The following is an 18,928-nucleotide window of genomic DNA, read 5'->3' on the forward strand; positions in this document are numbered from 1 at the left end:
AAAATCTCTTCAGGTTTTACCGAGGAAGAGTTTTCTAAAAGTGCAGCACAACTCGACACAATAGCCGTGTGCGAACAAAGCTTTCTTTCCGCAGTGCAGCCCACTCCTTCCCACCCACAAACTCAATCAGCAGAGGTTTACTACTGAAGCCTTGGCTCAACACCAGCAGGAAGAACAAAAGATATCCCATGGCTGAAAACACTTTCTGCCAAACTGTTTGAGATTCTTAAACCAGAGCGCTCACTCTGATGAAACACCTGCTGTTGAGATTTGAACTACTTTTATGAGTTACTGAATATTGAAGCCGATGCATTAAATTCATCCCAACAATTATGCCTTTTAAAAGGAAAGAATTCACTTTTTTCTTATTAAGTTGGGTTCAATGACAGACTAGCTGCACACAAAGCAGGCAAAGAAAACACACAGGAGCTTTTCAGCAACATCCGTGCAAGGCTCGATCATCTTTAATATCTGAATTCACGGGAAACTTTACAACTACTACACTTTTCTCAGCACTCATTCATGTCAGCCTCCAAGATATACAGTGTGTTTGTGTTCCCAAATAGAATTTTATTTGATAATGAATCCAAATTAAATTACTCTGCTTTTTTTTTTTGGCAGATGTAGACTGATGTTAATGAGTAGATCCTGAGGTTTTATTTTATTTGGCCTCATTTTAGTCCTGGACATCAAAATAATCTATCACAGGCTCTTCCTTAACAATCTTGGACCAGGAGCCTCCACTGACGTCCCTGGGAGGAGAATCGAAAAGAAAACGAGTCATAAGCAAGCAGTAAAATATGAGAAGTAACAAGAATGATAAAGGCGAGATAATGCATCCTTAATATAAACACCTTAGGAGATCAATCGTAGATGTTTTAGGCCTCTGGTAACCTGGTTTGAAATAGTAAGAATGCACACAGTATTTCAAAGTTGAGTGTCACATTAAGTATCTACAAAAATCTGAGTGAAAATAAATGTTCCCAGCTACTGGAAAACAGAGTTCAAACAGCTCATTTTGAGGATAACAGCATTTCTCAATACTGTGTGGGCGCCCAGAGTGCACTTTGACACTCCCAGAGCACGCTGCTGAATGATACTCTCCAACAGTGCTCCGAATTTATCAACGGTCCAGTTTGTGCCAGAGTGCTCCGGCACTCAGAGTGAATTTAAAACGAGGGTTGAGGGATTTTAATTTGGCATTTTAAATTAGTATCAACTGACACATTAAAAAAAAACTAAAATGACAATATTTCAAATGTGGATTAAGGCTAATGTCCGATCATTTTTGATGCTTTTTATTATGCATGTAAGGCCCTAAACTACATATTAAGAAAGTTTTTGGTGATTTGGGTTCCCAGAGGCTTTAATAAAACATCTGTGACATTTCCAATAATGGAGGAGATTGTTTGTTTTCGGCCCCTGTGGTTCCAGAACAGCCTCTTTACAGGAATAATTTGATTTGATTTTGTAACTTGCTACTAATTTTTTTCCCATTTTTGGGACATTTCTTTACTCAATGCCTTCTCCCCATGTTTTTGACAGAAATTGAGCCAAATTGCACAGGTTTCAAAGGGTTAACCACAGAGAAAAACTTACTTGCTGCTATGCTGTTTGATATGAGCGATGGGAGGAGGGGCCCTCACGGCCATCTCTCGCTCTATCAGTGATGTCAGGGTTGAGGTTGGACATGCCGCCTTCCCCCTGAGAAAACGAGAAACTCTTCAATCAACATCTGTATCTGAAAAAGTCATCCAGGCTGGACGCTGTTTGTTACAGTTTGAACAAAGTCTTACTTGTGGGCTGTGATGACCACGTTACGTTTGGGCTCGTTGTCGTAGCTCACGCTCTCCACGGTATAAACCTCGGCCAGCTCGTGGACGATTTTTCGGTGTTCTCTGTTCATGGGTGGGAAACGGTGAATCCTCTTTGGTTGTTTTCCCTGCAGACATAAGAAGTGATTTATACTGAAAAAGCATTTCAAAGCTTCACCGATGTGCTTCCTGCAGCCCCGCAGAGACATTTACATGAGTATACAAGTAAATGTCGTAAATGTCAAGTAAATGTCGCATTATATCCACATTTGGGTATAATGTGTGGATAACGGGTCAACAGATTATCAGGGTTGATTACTGGCATTTGACCAAATATCTGTATTGGCATTTTATTTTAAGGATCTTTGAGACAACTAATTAATCAAAATGAGCAAAGAACGTATCAGCACAGGAGGAACTTTTACCTAATAATTTATTCATTTTTTAATCTAAATTTTCACCTGACTTTATAAAAAAAGTTGCTGGGAACTTGCTGTATATGATATAGAAGGTTTCAGTTTTTATTAAACATTCGCTAAAGGCATTTAAAAAAAAAAGTGTTGAGTCTGTTATACTCCAAATTCTATATATTGACAGAAAGATTTTATTTTTAACATAAATGCATATGGGTTCCTAATATCGGTTATCAGTCTTATTAACTACTAATAATCGGTATCAGTATCAGCCCTGCAAAAGAAATATCGGTCGACCCCTAGTGTGGACGTCCACATACTTTTGGGCATGTAATGTATGTGTGGCCTGTTTTTTGGAGCCAGTTTGACCTGATGTTTTATAGTAATGTAGTACACATGGGGAGGTGGGAAAACAACAACTGGCATAAAACTGATCTGCTCTTTCTGCCAGAAGCTACTTATAAAGTACTACAGCAACATTTCCATAGAGAATAAAATTTAACAGCTTAGCTTTTGGGAAATAGGAAGCCCACACAAGAAGGCCAAAAGCATAAAATGAGTCCGTAAAGGCAGCACGGTTTGTAGTAAATTTAAAATGTGAGAAAATCTGATAAAACCTTTGATTAAGCAGACTCTGAGTCAGAATAGCTTTGCCCCCATGATTCACAGCTCCAAAAACTCCACTGCTCATAAACAATACATTTTTACATTTGGCAAGAAACCAAAGCTGCAGTGACCTTGACAGTCTCGCTCCTGTTAGCCTCGATGCACCCACCAAAGCTGGAAAAAAAACCTGAAAAAAAACATGGAGACTATTTTTCTAACTGCCCCATGAGGTAACTACTAATTATTCTGTTTTAGAAACAGTTACTTAAGAGTCTTTGCCGTCCTGTCAGAAATCTACAAGCAACCACAGCTGGTTTCATCGTGCAGGTCCACCGGAGAATTGACCGAGCTCAAACGTAACTGAATATTCAACATCTGGGTCAGAAAATAATAATGCAAGTTGTGGGCTGTGTTCCATACATGGTCACAGCTGAAGCATTTTTTACTGACACTAGTTTTAAGCAGCTGATGCAAATGTTAATATAACAGTGGACTTTTGTGATGGCTCAGATACTGAGGACCAGTAATAGATAATAAATAAGCTTTGGTCCAAATACATGAAATGTTTGTTAGGACAGTGAGACCGCAGACCAGAAAAAAATGTTGGCACTGTACGTTTCTGCAAACCATGGATATGTTAGTACATTTCATACGTATCATAACAACATTTTTTAAGTGACGTAGTTCAGACTGCATGTATTTGAACCGAGGCTCTCTTTCAGAGGAGCAGGGGATGGTGGGTGGCGGGCTGATGTTGGAAACCAGTGAGATTTCTTTGTCGCAGCCAAACCGGTATTTTTAACAAGACGTCAGCACATTTCCAGATGTGTTTTGGCAAGCAAACTGTGTGTTTTTTTTTTTTTTTTAAATCAAAAATATTTTTATTGAATTTTAACAAATTTACACAGCCGATTCACAACTGGTATAAAACTTTATAAAGCATCTAGATGACGAGGAACAAAGCGTGAGATCCAAACGCAATCCTCCTCATTCCCACTAACCACAAATAACAAATGACATATCGTCAGAATCGGGTATTTTTAACGACACATTAAGACAATTCCAGCTGTATTTTTTGGCAACCAAACTGGGAATATTTTAACTGGATGTCAGCATATTTCCAGACATCTTGGTGATCAAACCGACACAAGACGCCAGCACTTTTTCAGCTGTGTTTGGGGCAACAAAAACAGGCATTTTAAGCCCAAATGTGATGTTTCCTTGAACTTAAGCAAGTGGTTTTATGCAAAATTCACCACAGTGTTGTGACTACATAATACTGACAAATGAAGGGTAAAGTTGCAACATATCCATTACATATAAAAATTAGGGCTGGCATAATATCAACTATTAGTACACAGACAAAAGAGTTACAATAACATTATTATCATAATATCTATCGAAAATTTAACTTAACTTTTTCAGATATTCTACAACTGTACAAAAGTGAGAACTAAAGCATGAACTAAAAGAAATGAAAATTATTTAAGAGGCTCTGATTTTTTTAAATATAATATCAAATGCACCTTTGTAAAATTATATCAATATTCAATTTTTAAAAATCATGATAACTGTCAGTAGTATTATTTTGCGACACCCTTAAATGAAACATACAAATGTAACATATCTGCAGAAACGCCGGAAAAGCAATCATTTATTCTGGCGCTTGTGTTGCTGCGGCTTTAAACAAAATTGTGCTTAGAAATCATCTTATGTTTGTCGCATAGAACTAATAAACAGTTAATTTGTGCATGTATCTTCTGGCGTCATGTTGTGTCCGGAGTGCAAAGGCGTTTTTTGATGGTGCACCGGCTGCCTCGTCAGTGTCATATATGTGAACTGACAACTGCCTGGAGACAATAGAGTGTTATTTTCCATCATCTAAGTGCGACATCAGTAAAATGCTTCAATATCGAAATGTTCAGGACAAATTTTAAGGTTAACACTTCGCATTTTATCCGTTTTTCCTCAGTTACTATTGAGAGCAGTGGGCTCCCAGCATGGCCACCAGAGGGAGCAGGGGTCACCCAAAATGTCGTTACCACATACAAGGGACTCCTTGTATCATCTTACCTTATTAGCAAGCTCCACAAGATTCCTAATCTCCTCTTCTACCTCCGAGACGAATTTCAGGTCTTTTCTGAAAGAAAGGGCACATGAGGAGTTTTTTGTGTGTGTGTTCCCACAGCCAACATAAACAGATGATCCAAACTGTACAGGCAGAATTAACTTGTGCAATTAATAAACGTCCAGTAATAATCACTGCAAAACAGACAGAACCATAAAGAGAGACCTGGCATCCTCTTTGAGGCTGTCGCTGTATACAGAAGTAGAGCGGACGTTGAAAGGGTCAGAGGATGGGTCTATCTGCAACGCCTCTGCCAAACGCCTGTTTCTCTCCAAAGTAGCACACTCCTCATCACATTCAAGCCTAAGAAAACAAACCACATCATTTAAAAAAACACGCAGGCTGATTTTACATTAAATCATGAAACTGGATGCTGATACGCATCTCATTTGTTTCAACTTGCTGTACTAAAACGATTCTTATGAAACAAACAGTTCAGAGGGGCTGCTGCAGCTGCTGTAATCCATTAAAATGCATTACTTTTGATGGATGCATTTAAATATTAATACACAAACAAATAGTAATCACTCATAGAGAACAGGAAATCCATTTCTCCTATGCAGAAGAACATTTAAATAATGTTTTGGTATTGATTAAAAGAAACTGCTCTGTGCCTGTTCTAAAATCACTGCAGAGAACGACCTCTCATGCCTCGCTCTTAAATCATTTTGTGTGCGTCACTTTCAGAAAACACTTTACATCAGCAGCTTGGCCCCAGCTCTTAGTCATCGATTCCCTCCGTTACTGCACCTGGTCTGTTTCAGCTCCTTCTTAGTGAGGAGCGGGCCGATGTCCATCGAGTCACCGAGCTGCATGTCAGACAGTTTGCTCGCCATGGCGATGGCTGCATACCTGCAGTGCAGAGGATGACGGACATTTCAACCACTTCCTTTTCAAAGTTAAAACATTTTAAGAATACTAGCCTTAGGTGATATGACGAGATTATCGATCAACATGAGATTGGTAGGCCATAATAATGGTAAAAAAAAAATAGGATACATACTTGATGTAAAAGTATGTGAAGGTAATCACGTATAATAATAGTAAGTGTATAACAATATTTATAATAATTATTTGTATCGCAACTTTGATAAATAAAAGGCAGCTCAAAGTGCTTTACCTGCAAGAGTGCTAAAAATTAAAACCTAACTATATTTTTATATATAGATATAGATAGATACATACATACATACATACAAAGCTAGATACATAGATACACGTAGATAAATATAGATATAGATATGCCAAATTGTCGCAATTTATTTATTTACTCAGTGTGCAGGACTCTCTGCAAATTGTGTTAAAACGCTGCATACACCAGAATGTGCAAATCTGCCACTGAATCCAACCACAAAGAACGACCAACCGTCAACCATGGGGGCTTTTGCAAGAGCAACAAAATATGAAAGTGGCAGTCAACGGTGGCGTGACTGTTTGAGGGCAATTAAATATGTTGTCGAATAATAATAACCTCAGAAGTTGATGGATGTGATTAATTAATCTCAGCACGCCCTTGTGTAAATAAAGCACTTTCTGCCTACACATTGCCGCCACTTGAGGGTTATTGCAACGAATGCCTCTCCATTCCATAAACATTTAAATCTATTTGCGTCCCTTTCATCATCGTTTATTGGATGATAATATCATTGTTACAGAATAGAGAAACAGCTTTACTGACCTCTGATATGAAGTGGCCGCCTCTGTGCAGACCACTGTTTCCTTTCGTCGACCACAGTCGCACTGTAGAGCCACCTGTGAAAAGTGTGAAGAATTAGTGTACAACATACAAGTGGAAAGACTTCAGTCTGCTGCAAAAAGGCAAAAGCAGACAAATTATGTTGCTTTCTTGAGAGTTCGATGCTGCTTTTGAGAGGGATTCCTGCAGCTGTGAAGGGTCTCATTGTTTGTTAAGCTCTTGAGCTTGGAGCACTGCCACTGAAATGTTATTATTTCATCCAAGTTAACTATTAATGACAGCTACACACTATTACAACAGATTTCATCAACTACATGTGAACCATGTGGAGCTGAAATGAACTGAGAGGATACACAGCTGGACTGTTGAACATGAACTTCAATTATTAGAGGCTGTGACACTACAAGTCATTTTTCATCAGGGTAATGAGTTATTAAATTGAGGAGAAATATTTGGATTGTGAGAAAATATGCCAAAACTCCCCATGATTCCCAGTCTCGACATAACAACAACCATCTGCACAAACTTTGTAACCCATTATTCAGCTACTGGAAGTCCAGCTGCTCTCAGTGTCGGCGTGTTGTACCTTGGCGGTGCAGGTGGTGCGTGGGCAGCTGCTGCCTTTGTGACAGGGAGCGGCGCACGGGTGGCCGCAGTCTGGACGAGGCAGCGTGCAGGGCTGCTGGCAACTGCCCTCTGCCAAACACTCGCTCCGGTGGCAGATCCGTCTGCAGCGGTGCATCTCACACTGCAGCGCTTTGTTACACACCAGGCCGCAAGAGATGTCCTGAAGATGACATGGGATGTTGTTGCGTTGCTGTGGGCCAGAGGAAAGAGCGTCACTTTAATCGCACAAATTTAAAAAAATGTCAAATTTATGCAAATTGTCGGCTCAGTGTTACCTCGTGCTTTCCCATGCACCATTTCTGAGTGAGGTAAGTGCAAGGCGGACACTTCTCTTCACTGTGGCAATTGTGAAACACTAAATGAGAGATAAATGTTAGGTTTCTCATTTACAGTTTATGACTGCAGTGTGAATGTTCACTGGGGCTGGGTGATAAATCAGATTTTATTTTCAATTACGATTTTGGCTTCCAAGAGTTCCCATGGATGCACTAACATTGGTCGTCATCAGTTTTGGCTTTAAAATGAAATATCGGAATTGGCCAGCATGCTGATTTCTGCTGATATCAGGAGCCAACAAAAAGGCCCAAGTTAAAGTGTACACTTAAAAATGCTGTATTTTTTGTCTCCACCTGCTAGTGGGCCATCATGATACAAGTATGCAAAAAAGGGGATCTATCGATATCTGTTATCAGTCAAATGAGTTGTTATACATGAGCATACCGGATGTTGGGCAAAATATTTAATATTGTGCATCCCTAACAATTACAAAAACAAGATAATCCAGATAAAAATCAAGCAGCCCACACATTTACAGTTTTATCTCACCTGGGTGGTCACACTCGTGTCTTCTTGTACACAAGTTTTTGCACTCTGGTGGCTTTGTGCCACAGGGGATGGGCGGGTACAAGACAGTGAGCCCACAGTGACACGCCAGCTCATCAAAGCCTACAAACAGAAAGAATAATGACACCACATACTATGGGATATGCGCTCTGTGGCACCGTCATGGCACATTAATGCCAGACATAGCACCAAAGAGGACAGAAAATGACACAGAGATGAAGTAAAAACCTCAAATTAGGTTTTGTTTTAAAGACAGAATAACTCTGTGGTAGTTCTGAGACTTGACTCATAAATACAGCACTGTTGGACCGCTGAAAATGAACTCACTGGACTGCCAGCAGGGCTCACAGTTTCCACGGTGACAAGGCTCCTGGCAGCGATGGAGGCCACAGTTGAGCTTGTAGCCGCAGATCAGGGGACACTTGTGCTCCACATTCTGGATGGATAGAAAGAAATCAGTGACACCACCTCCCCTCGCCTGGCAGTTTCCCAATAATTAAATTGCTGTTTTGATTGGTTGTAAGACCTTGAATTTAATATAAAAGACCTTTCACTTTTATCAGATGTTTGCTGCAAGCTGAAATTTAATTTCTGTGTCACCTCTAGATGTGTATCTCTAGCCTCTTTTTGTCTAGGTTGCATGAAAAGCTCAAATAAAGTGATGAGTTTAAGACCTCTATTCAAGCTGGCTGAATAACACTCGATTTTACATCACTGTTTAGTTTTACTTTTGTTACTCAGTCAGTCAACCTATTAAATCAGAAAAAAGCTTCAAAGTAGCCTCAGGGTACCTGGGTCAAACACTGAATGTAATAGCATAATTAATTTGTTTGTTCGCTTAAACATTTAATATATAATAAAATTACATTACTATTAAACGAGTCAGCTGTCATCTGCGGCTCAGTCAATGTACAGCATCTTCCATGTGACATGCTGGCTTGCTTATTGCAAAATCCGACTGATTGTAGTAGAGCATCCTGGTATTTTTGGCATACTGCATCTGATAAACTATGTATTGGGACATACTAAATCTTTTTCTAACACACTATATACTATAGTAGTATGGGGAGGAGCCTAAGTGAATACAGTTTCATACTGGTGGACTCTAATTTCTGAATGCTCACACTGGCTGATTGAATTACCCTTTGTGTATAAGTTACTTTCATGACAGGTTTGTCTGCAACTTTCGAATTTGTGAACGCAGAAATGCCAAAAAAAATTTATAGAACCTGCTCTGTCTTTAAAACCTGCCAATAAAATAAAGGCATTTTAACTTTTTTTCCTAAAGATGACTGCCTTAGTTCCTTCTTATTTTTTTCTAAATGTATGCCCCTCACCAAAGAGCACCGTCTTTTTTGTACTCTTACTAGTTTCAAGAGGCTCTCCTGTTTTTTGGCTTTTCATCACATGGTGGTATGGTTGTTTACTGAATACTCACCACACAACACAGCTCGCCACACTTGTGTCGTCCACAGGAGCGTTTCTTATTGCAGCGCCTCTCACAAGTGAAAACAAGCTCATCTGGAACGGAAGGAGTCAGAAGTGAAATCAACATAGGAAGGTGGCCATGTCACATTTGTTTCATTTGATCTAAATTTGCCTGAATCTCACCTTCTTTTTGGATCGTTGCGCATGGAACCTCCTGAAAAAACAAAGGTCAGTTTAAACTCTTTGGTGTCATGAAGCACACTGAACAAGAGCGGTGCCAGCACTGAAAACGAAGGTTGAACGGTGTTTCTGCCTACTTTTGTCTTGGAGCCACATCTGCATCTGATAGTGGAGGTCAGGGAGCACGGCCCGCAGCTGTCCTCATGGCACAACTTCTCACACAGGTGGATGGTGTCTGAAATAACACACATTCATGAAGTGCATGAAGAACAAGGCCTGTAAGCTCAGCATTTCTCACATCCTGTCGGAATACAAAAATAAAAACACTGTCTCAGAAAATGATGGAGGAAAAATAAAATGGGTGCTACATAAGCAGCACAAGAAAAGCGATGTTGCTACAAGTTTCAAAGAGTCAAAAAAAGAACTTGAAAAAAATGGTTTTAAATACAATCAACTTCTGGACATGAATAACCAAATATTACTAATGAAAGCATTTTTTCACATTAAACACTTTCAGACCTGTCACATGTTTTCATATCCTATACTTGATAAGTTTCAAATATTGTTTGCAGATAGTTTCACTTCTAACTGTTTACCTGTGACTCTAGATTATGAGCATGTTGACAAGGCAGCAGTGATCTTTTAAAAAACACAGACATTTATTTTTACTAGTTAAGTCAAAATGTGTCCCTCTTCCTTACCGCTGGAGCCACAGGCCAGAGGTTTGTTGCATGTTTTTCCACAGGAGGGGATCGCATCGGAACAGCTTCGGCGTTCAGAGTAGCCCAGCTCCAGGAGTTTGGTCAGTGGTGTCTGACTGCAGGGACACGTCTTCACCAGACTCGGGGAGCGTGGGCACGGCTGGCACGCACCGCGGTGGCACACCTGCTGGCAGCGGTGAGCTTCGCAGTTTAGCATCCTGAATGGTGGAGAGTGAGTGTCAGACAGCGGTGGGAACTGTCTAACTGAAATAAGCTTTTACTGTAATTCACAGATGATTGCTTAATGCTGACTTACTTCTCACATAATTTCTGACAGGAGAAATGTCCTGAACCATCAAATTCGTCTTTGTCTGTCCCACACAGGACTTTACGAGTGGTAACGCCACAGTAGCACACTAACAAAATAGAAAAACAGACACATTTTTATCAGTTGATTCTAAGATCAAGTTATTAAGATAAAAACACTACAAGACACATTTTTATTTGTGCTGCAAAGTGAGACTCACCCTGCTGAACTTGCAGCTGGCAGGGTTTACATGCTCCACTGTGGCACACCTCGGTGCATGTGTGTTTAGCACAATTAAGGAAGGCCCCGCACACCTTGTCACACTGGAGCACTGTACTCTGTCCACAGCGCATTGGCTGACTGCAATGATCAATATCATGGCGTCAAAACCTCACATACAGGAAGCAATCTCTTTGGGTAACACGTAAGTACACAATGTCCACAGATACACTACATCAGTTACAGAGACGCAAACATGATGAAAATGTAGAGTACCTGGTCTTCCCACAGGTACAGGATTTTGTTACAAAGGCAGGACATTGTGGACAAGGTCCAGGGTGACATAAGCTGAAGGGAGACACAGAAATCATTGTTTAACACAAATACTCTAAATTTTGGATTGATGACATTTAAAGACACGTTATTTACAATACATGTAAAATCAGTATCACATTGGATGTTTTAAAAACAAGGTTTTAATAACTTCTTTAACATCAAATTTTAGGATTTTTTAGGGACTTTTTAGGCCCAGTACCCTCAAATTCAAGAGACCAACACAGCATAATTCGAGACACGGATGAAACTTAATTACTGTTACAACATTTAAGATTTTTATAATGAGAACTAGCAGGCTTTATAGAAGCTTACAGACACCATTTAAAAGATCCTATTTTAAGGTTCCCAAACATTTTCATTGACAAAATTTCAAAACTTTTCCATGACTTATCAAGGACCTTTGCTAAAAAATTTTTTTTTCTTGTCCCACTTGCCTGGTGTTTTTCAAATATATCAGATTGAGACTCAGCTGTAATATAATTTCAGGTAAGTAGTGTACATGAAGAGAGACACAGAACGGAAAAATGGAGAAACTATGTGATTGGAGGCAAAACGTCACAAATTTTAAAAAACACATAAGAGTAACATCTGGACAGATAAATCAAACAAATTCGCCAGTATGTTACATTGCGTGGAACGTTATCCACGAAAACTATTGTAATAATGTCATTATTAGTCATTCGTGTTTTACAGATAACTCCTGTTCTATGGTGCCATACCATCAAAATACTGTCTTCCTGTGATTTTAAGGCTTACATGTTACAGGGGTGGTTGCAGTCCACTCCGCTCCTTTTCTTTCCACACATGTCACCGCAGGTGTGGGGAATCTCACTGCGCTGCCACTCCGGGTTTGTCACTTTACCTGCCAATCAAACGTAGAACAAAGGTCACAGACGTGATCGCTTACAGGAGAATTATACATTCAGTGATCTAACCTGACAATAAATACGTTACTGTTTCTAATATGTGTGTAATTGCAGGAACGAAATGGTTACTCACCGCAGAAGCAGGTGTAGGAGGTTGGTGGTTTTAGTGCAACATTCTGGCAGGCCGGACAACGCCAGCCTTTGGTTGATTCTGAAAAACAGCTTTATTTTAGCGTAAACCTTTTTATATTAAATTTACATAAGGAGAATAGCAAATATTCCCTCTGGCCTAAAACTGCAATGCAACACAATATACACTGTTGATGCAGCAGGAACTTCAAAGCGGTTTTGTTTTTTGTTAACGGGCCCACAGTGAGGTATTGTCCGTCCACACAATAGCATTATGCATTACAGTGTATTATACTGGAGGCCTGTTGTTTTGTAGACTCAAAGAGATACTGAATGCACTGTGGGTCAGAGCTGCTTTGACTGAACAGAGAGGTTGTACCGTCTGCCTGAGAGGCCGGAGATCGAGCCCACTTCTTGATGCAGTTCAGGTGGAAGACGTGGAAGCAGCTCTGGCAGCTCCACACCGGCGCCATGCACCGGATAACATCGCAGCAAACCATGCACTCGTACTTCTCCTCAGACAGCTGCTCAATTAGACACCCTGTGGAGGGAAGAGATCAGAGGTTCAATTACAATTAACCTAACCTGAGGAACCTGAGGAGCCCTGTTGAAACCGACTGATTATTATCAAAATATATTATCTTTAATTGGAAGGTATGGAGTATATAATGACGCAAAACCAGGAAAAGACAACACTTACGATATTACAATATACAAAATCTAAGGCGATATCTTGTTTCATATCACAGTATCTATATACTATCAACATATTGCTAAGTGGTTAAGTGATTAATTATACAGCTTTATGAATGTGTGGCTTCCAAATAAATATAATTTAGGATCCTGTCACATGATATGAAATGTCAACTGGGGCTGAAAGATTTATCTTGATGACCTGTTAATATAAAAAACAAGATGAAAGTTTTTTTTATTAAAAATATTTTTTATTAATCCGTCACTGATTCTTTGGTGTCTATCTACAAGTTGAAATTACGGCCTAACCTGTCTGCGTCTCCTTGCTCTCTGGCATCTTGTCCCAGTTCCTCTGGCCCGGCCTGTGGTTTTGATGATGCGTTCGCCTCCCCCCTCTGGCCTGCAGGGGTGTGTATCGTCCTGAGCCTCGTCCAGCTTTACAGGCAGGATCCTGAGATGATCTGCCATGGCTGAAGTCATCTTGAAAACTGGCCCCCATCTCCGAGCCCATTTCGTCTTGAGATGATGGTTTGGGTGGTTTGATTGGTCCTTGTCGTCGCTTTGCCTCAGTGTGCATCCTCCGATGATCATCATGGTGAGAAACGGGGAAGTGCCCGCTCCTCTGACTTCTATCCCTGATGTCTGAAGAGGGGTTTTCTTTGACGTCATTTGACCTCTGAACCCCGACTGCAGTGGTGCGATTACCCTTTTCGGTTTGTTGTCCTCTCCTCTGCTCCTGATTAAACTTTTGGGTTTTTTTTGCCTGAGCATCCTGGTCTTCACTGAAGTGTTCAAAATTCCTGCCTGTATCTTCTCTCCTCCAGCTGGGTCCATCAGGTCCATCCATGGGATGCGCCCCCATGTTAAAGCCCCCAGCACCTCTGCTGTTACCATTATACGGACCAAACTCACCTCCAGGTCTTTGCCAACTGGAGCTGAAGCCACCGAAATTCCCATTTACACCTCTGTTCCCTTCTCTCCTCCCTCTACCTCTGCCTCGCCTTCTGGCTCCATCATCCCCTTGGTAGGGAGGATAGTGATTAAATACATAATTTGAGTTATCGTGGCTAAATGGGGGTTTAAAGCCCTGATGAAAGTGTCCATATTGCTGAGAAGGATCATAGTTATTCAGGTTTCTGTCATTGTTGTGTCTGGGCCGGCCTCTTCTGGATTTGTGCTGATTTGGTTTTTGATGTGACGCCCCATCTGGATTGAGGTCAGGAGGTTCTGCAAACAGAAAACATTTTATAAGCCTGAAGATGCGTGTAGAATCATCACATCCAGATACAGCTACAGTATACACCGATCAGCCGCAACACTAAAACCCCAGACAGATGAAGTTAATTATATTGATCATCTCGAAACAATGTTCTGCTGGGAAACTTTTGGTCCTGGCATTCATGTGGATGCCACCTAGGGCTGTAACTGTAACCACACTACTGCATTACAGCGATCATGTGATGCCTACTGTGGGATTGAGCAACAATGAGTCAGTAATTCCCATCAGTGACTCAGCAGTCAATTATTGCATCCTAAGCCAGAATAATGTCTCAAAACTTATATGATCAAGTATGACCAATGTAAAAAACAAAGCCGTCAGTAACACACTATTGCAATTTAACTCTTGCGCAATTTTTTCAAAAACATGGCGGAAAAGGCAACGATGAAAAATGTCCCACAAATTGCAAGTAATTTGTAAATTTAGGATTTTTTTTTATCAAAATAAAATGCTAAGGAAAATTTCTTGGGGGGGGACTATATTTATAATTATCAAAATTAAATATTTTAAGTAGTGTTACAGTCAGGTTATATTTTTTAAGCGTTATTCCTGTTTTAAACTTTTTTTCAGGTAATTTTTTGTACTTTTAACTACTTTTTGGCTCATTCATTCTGTTGTTGCTCATTACCTTCTCAAGTTTTCGAGACAAATCCAGCCAATTTGTTCATGTTTCAAGAAATGAATCACTAATTTTCTGTCCTACACTGTCTGCGACCCATCAGATTATGTAACAATCATTTGAGTTATAGCTATTAGGTTAATAGCCAACTAGCTATCAAGAAAGTGTTGCTATTACACGCTAACAGGCTAATCACATGTTTATTAGCTCCTAGTGGTGTGTTTCAGGTCAGGTGTAATGTTAGCTATCAAAGTTCACTGTCACGTGCTGTCACGAAAGATGCAATACTAGCATTAGCAACCGTTAGCATGCCTAAAGAGTGTTTTATAAATGAAAAATCAGCTGCTCGGTCAGCTAGCTAATGTTAGCTGAAAGTTAATGTTAGCTAACGTCAGCTAAGAAACAAACCAGTTAACTTACCACATAAATTAAGTGTGTAAATGTTTAAATAGGTATTAGGTCATCACAGAGCAGTTCAGTTAAATGTTGACACGTGTTTTTTTCCACAGTACAGATAAAAATGTTTACCTGAGGAGCCCTCAGCCATTCAGTTTAAACTCGAGTTGTTGTTTCTCCCACGAAACAAGTTTGAGGACAACAGGCTGTTTTCTGAGAAATGACAAGTGTATTCAGACACTAGCGCGATAATATCCACTCTTTCACCTGTCTTCTGGTTGTTAAAATTGAGACGTGCTCCGTAAATAACCAGAAACAACCTCCTCCTTCCTTCAACTCACTTTAACAACACTAGCTCTCAAGCTAACACAAGCTAATGCTAAGCTAGCGATAATCTAAAGCGGAACTCCCGGTCAGTATTTTCAAAGTAAAAAGGAAATGATTAGTTATTAACAGAAATTATTATTCAACCCATAGACTGTCTGTGATTCAACCTACCAATCCTACTTCAATATTTGTAAATTTACCAGTTTAAAAACATATTTGACTATGTTTTAAGGTCTAAAACTATCTAAATTATGAATTATGTCACATTTCAGTTTTATTTAATCTGTTTAGCAGACCTGGAAGGTTTTTGTTTTTGCTGTTTCCTCTTTCCCCCCATGTTATTTATTTATTTGATATTTATGCTGTTTTTTAATTTGATGATGTACAGCACTTTGATCAACTCTCTTTTTAAGTGTGCTTCATAAATAGATTTGGATTGGATTTTATATGCTTATTTTTACATTATTTTTTTTATTTAATGACAGCTTGGAATACTCAACTGAGTTTGTGAGGGAAAAAAACTACCAGAAAAAAAAAACAAAAAAACATTACACCTACAGAACCACCATCTGCCAACACTGTGCTTTAATTTTAAAAATATATTTTGGAAAATGAAGGAGCTAACTTAACAGGCATAGAAACTATTGAGGAATGACCACAAGGTGGTGCTCCATGTTTGGATTAGTACAACAGGGAATAAAGAAGCTTGTCTGATTGAAAATAGGAGAGAAAAAACTAATTAGGAAGATATTAGAATATATTACATCATAGTTTGCATATGATTATACACCTTAACACTTCATACATTAACCCTGTAACACCAAACATACACTTTACTTCACTGTGCCTGTAAGGTATACATTTTATACTTTATACACACTGTAAGTGTAATCACTGTCAATATTAATATGAGCACACTGTATTATACAGCTAAATCAAAATACCTTGTGTATATAAAAAAAACCTGTTAAAAACATATTTATTCCAGCGCCTTTTGCACTCTGCAACATCATACTTTTGTCTTTTTGTCTACAAAGTGTTTGCATTTACCTTGTTAGGCCAGGCTTTGTTGTCCTTCTGCTCGCTACATTTAGAGTCACAACAACCAGAGTCAAATTCCTTGTATTTGTACACACTTACACAAAAAAAGGAAAAGATTATTTTCTATGGTATTAAACAGTGGAGCTAGTTTAGGATGACAAGGCTATTTTTTGAGTGTACTTACTGTGATTTTACAAGATAGGTTTGAGATGAAGAACCTCAACAACAACTGGTACAGAAAAGGTCATGACCTCTGGGTAAGGCTCACTGTGTCCGAGAATTTTGTAAATATTATGTCACATTGCTGTGACGTTGGTTTAAAAGGTGAAGTATTGTGTTTTCATTTGTGGCAAACCTTCAGTCTGTTTTTGTATTACACAAACTCAAAAGCAGGCCTATTACATGTGTATAATTTCTTTTTTTGGTTGTCTGGCTGAAAAGTTGATTCCATTGAAAGGGAAGTTTTAAATGTATTAAACTGAACTGAATTTACATTACTCATACATACAATGATAACTTTTCTAAATTTATAAAGTGATTCTTTGGGCACACTTTTGACATAAATAGCCTATGTAAACATTAACTAAATTTCCCAGAAAACCCACTTTTTCAAAGGGACGGCTGAACTGAATTAAAATAAACTCATCTGACAGTAGGGGACACTAGTGCAAACTCACAAAAACCAACTGTTCTGTTTTATCAACTCATGTCCATGTTAGCTGAGGAAAATGCATGCAATGGCCAGCAACAGCCCGTGGTGATTCATTTCCTTAGCTGTTAGGAGAACCAACTTTTGACATCCCCCACCCAATATAATAATAGTAATAATAAACTACTACTACTACTATTATTACTAATAATAGTAAGTGCTGGTAACTGCTGGTAAGTGGCAATAGATGAGAGCTGGAGCCAATTTTAAATGTCCATGTCTGACAAAAAAATAACCCTTTGAAAAGTCGTCAGTATTAGTTCTTCTTTTGCATTCAGACATCTTTCACAAGCATTTAAACCTTTGAAACCTGAGCATACAATGGTTTGATTTCTTTTTAAAAACATAACTAAACATGCAATGAGCTACTTGACAAGGGATGTCCAGCAATTTGCAAGAAATTAGGTGACAAGAACATGAAATTAGTCAAATAAATAATGTTTTAAAGAATAAAAGTACAATAATATAATTATAATGTAATCAATTAAAAAGCATGAAAGAGAAAATAGTGTTGTGATATTACTTGCCAGGGCAATACACTATAAACCAGAAGACCTAAAGGACGATTGTCAACCATTAACACAGGAGATTAAAAGAAGCTTTATGTTGAATTTTGTTGCTTCTGGGGGCAGATAGCTAAAACTGACAATATTTAGGCAGTTTTCTATTCTTCTAATGACACTCAGGATAGTAGATATCCTTATTATAGTCCCTTCAAGTCAAACAAACGAGACCTGCATGCTTTTTCTCTGGAAACGGTTGTTTTCAGTGGCAGGCCTTCAGTCACAGATTTCAAATGTCGCATGCGCAGAACGGCTCATCGGCCCCGTCAACCAGGCGAGGTGGGTGGGAGAGAGCTGCGTCAAGCTGCCGTCAATGAGAATAAAATACCAGAAAATAGGTACTTTCGTTTTCAAAATAACAATAGTAAAGTTCTATCGTGATGAAAGCTTTCTGCTTTTTAATGCAAAAACAGTTTCTTTTTGTGCACCATGACAACATTTTGATTTAATATTACAAAAACTCCAATTAGATCTAAAACCATATTCAAATTTATTCGTGATGCACATGTAAAAACAAGAAAAGTAGACCAAAGTGTCAAAAATTAACCAAACAAACAACCTATGCTACTATAACTAACTAAAAACATATTAAAAACATGAGAAAATACATATGAAAACAATAATAATAATAATAAAACATTTAGATGCTTATTGCATCCTTACATTAACTTCAGATATACGCTCATAAATGATAAATTGCTATTATACTTCTCAAATCAAAAAATCTGAATCAGATTTAATGGCCAATTATGTGTACAGATACAGGTAGTTTGACCACGATTTGTTCTTTTGTACCTCTAAGTGTACAACAAACGTTTGACTGCTCAATACAGATATAATTTACTTAGTTTACTGCATCTTTAACAAATGCTGATTTTCTAAACTGCTACTCTTAATATTACAAGTTCCTGTCACCTTCCAGTTTGCCATAGGCAACATAAACCAGTGCTTCAGCTGCAGTCAGGAACTGTTGTACGCATCGTGTTCATCAATCCAAAATGTGGAACT

The 18,928-nt window shown here is 38.9% G+C and overlaps 1 protein-coding gene across 1 annotated transcript; it reads right to left on the reverse strand.

The window, feature by feature from the left end:
- Window positions 1-442: 442 nt before the first annotated feature.
- nfx1 (nuclear transcription factor, X-box binding 1) lies at window positions 443-15,654 on the reverse strand. Its single transcript, XM_042510553.1, has 23 exons — window positions 15,413-15,654; window positions 13,296-14,213; window positions 12,673-12,834; window positions 12,298-12,375; window positions 12,055-12,160; window positions 11,239-11,310; window positions 10,964-11,103; window positions 10,753-10,852; window positions 10,437-10,654; window positions 9,873-9,970; window positions 9,739-9,769; window positions 9,566-9,648; window positions 8,455-8,563; window positions 8,110-8,229; window positions 7,560-7,639; window positions 7,244-7,474; window positions 6,640-6,713; window positions 5,712-5,813; window positions 5,127-5,264; window positions 4,907-4,973; window positions 1,797-1,942; window positions 1,600-1,704; window positions 443-752 (listed from the first exon to the last, which is right to left on the reverse strand). Exons 1-23 carry the CDS (start codon window positions 15,429-15,431, stop codon window positions 677-679), a joined length of 3,273 nt encoding a protein of 1,090 aa, XP_042366487.1. The 5' UTR covers window positions 15,432-15,654; the 3' UTR covers window positions 443-676.
- Window positions 15,655-18,928: the final 3,274 nt, after the last annotated feature.

This window comes from Plectropomus leopardus, chromosome 21 (assembly GCF_008729295.1).
Source record: "Plectropomus leopardus isolate mb chromosome 21, YSFRI_Pleo_2.0, whole genome shotgun sequence".
Taxonomy (NCBI): Eukaryota; Metazoa; Chordata; class Actinopteri; order Perciformes; family Serranidae; genus Plectropomus; species Plectropomus leopardus.

Excerpts from the sequence above, each read along its gene's own strand:
- nfx1 (XM_042510553.1), bottom strand. Across the intron at positions 11,104-11,238 it reads TGTACCTGTGGGAAGACCAG|TCAGCCAATGCGCTGTGGAC; the intron begins GTACTCTACATT and ends TGATCATTGCAG. Across the intron at positions 1,943-4,906 it reads TTGTGGAGCTTGCTAATAAG|GGAAAACAACCAAAGAGGAT; the intron begins GTAAGATGATAC and ends TTATGTCTGCAG.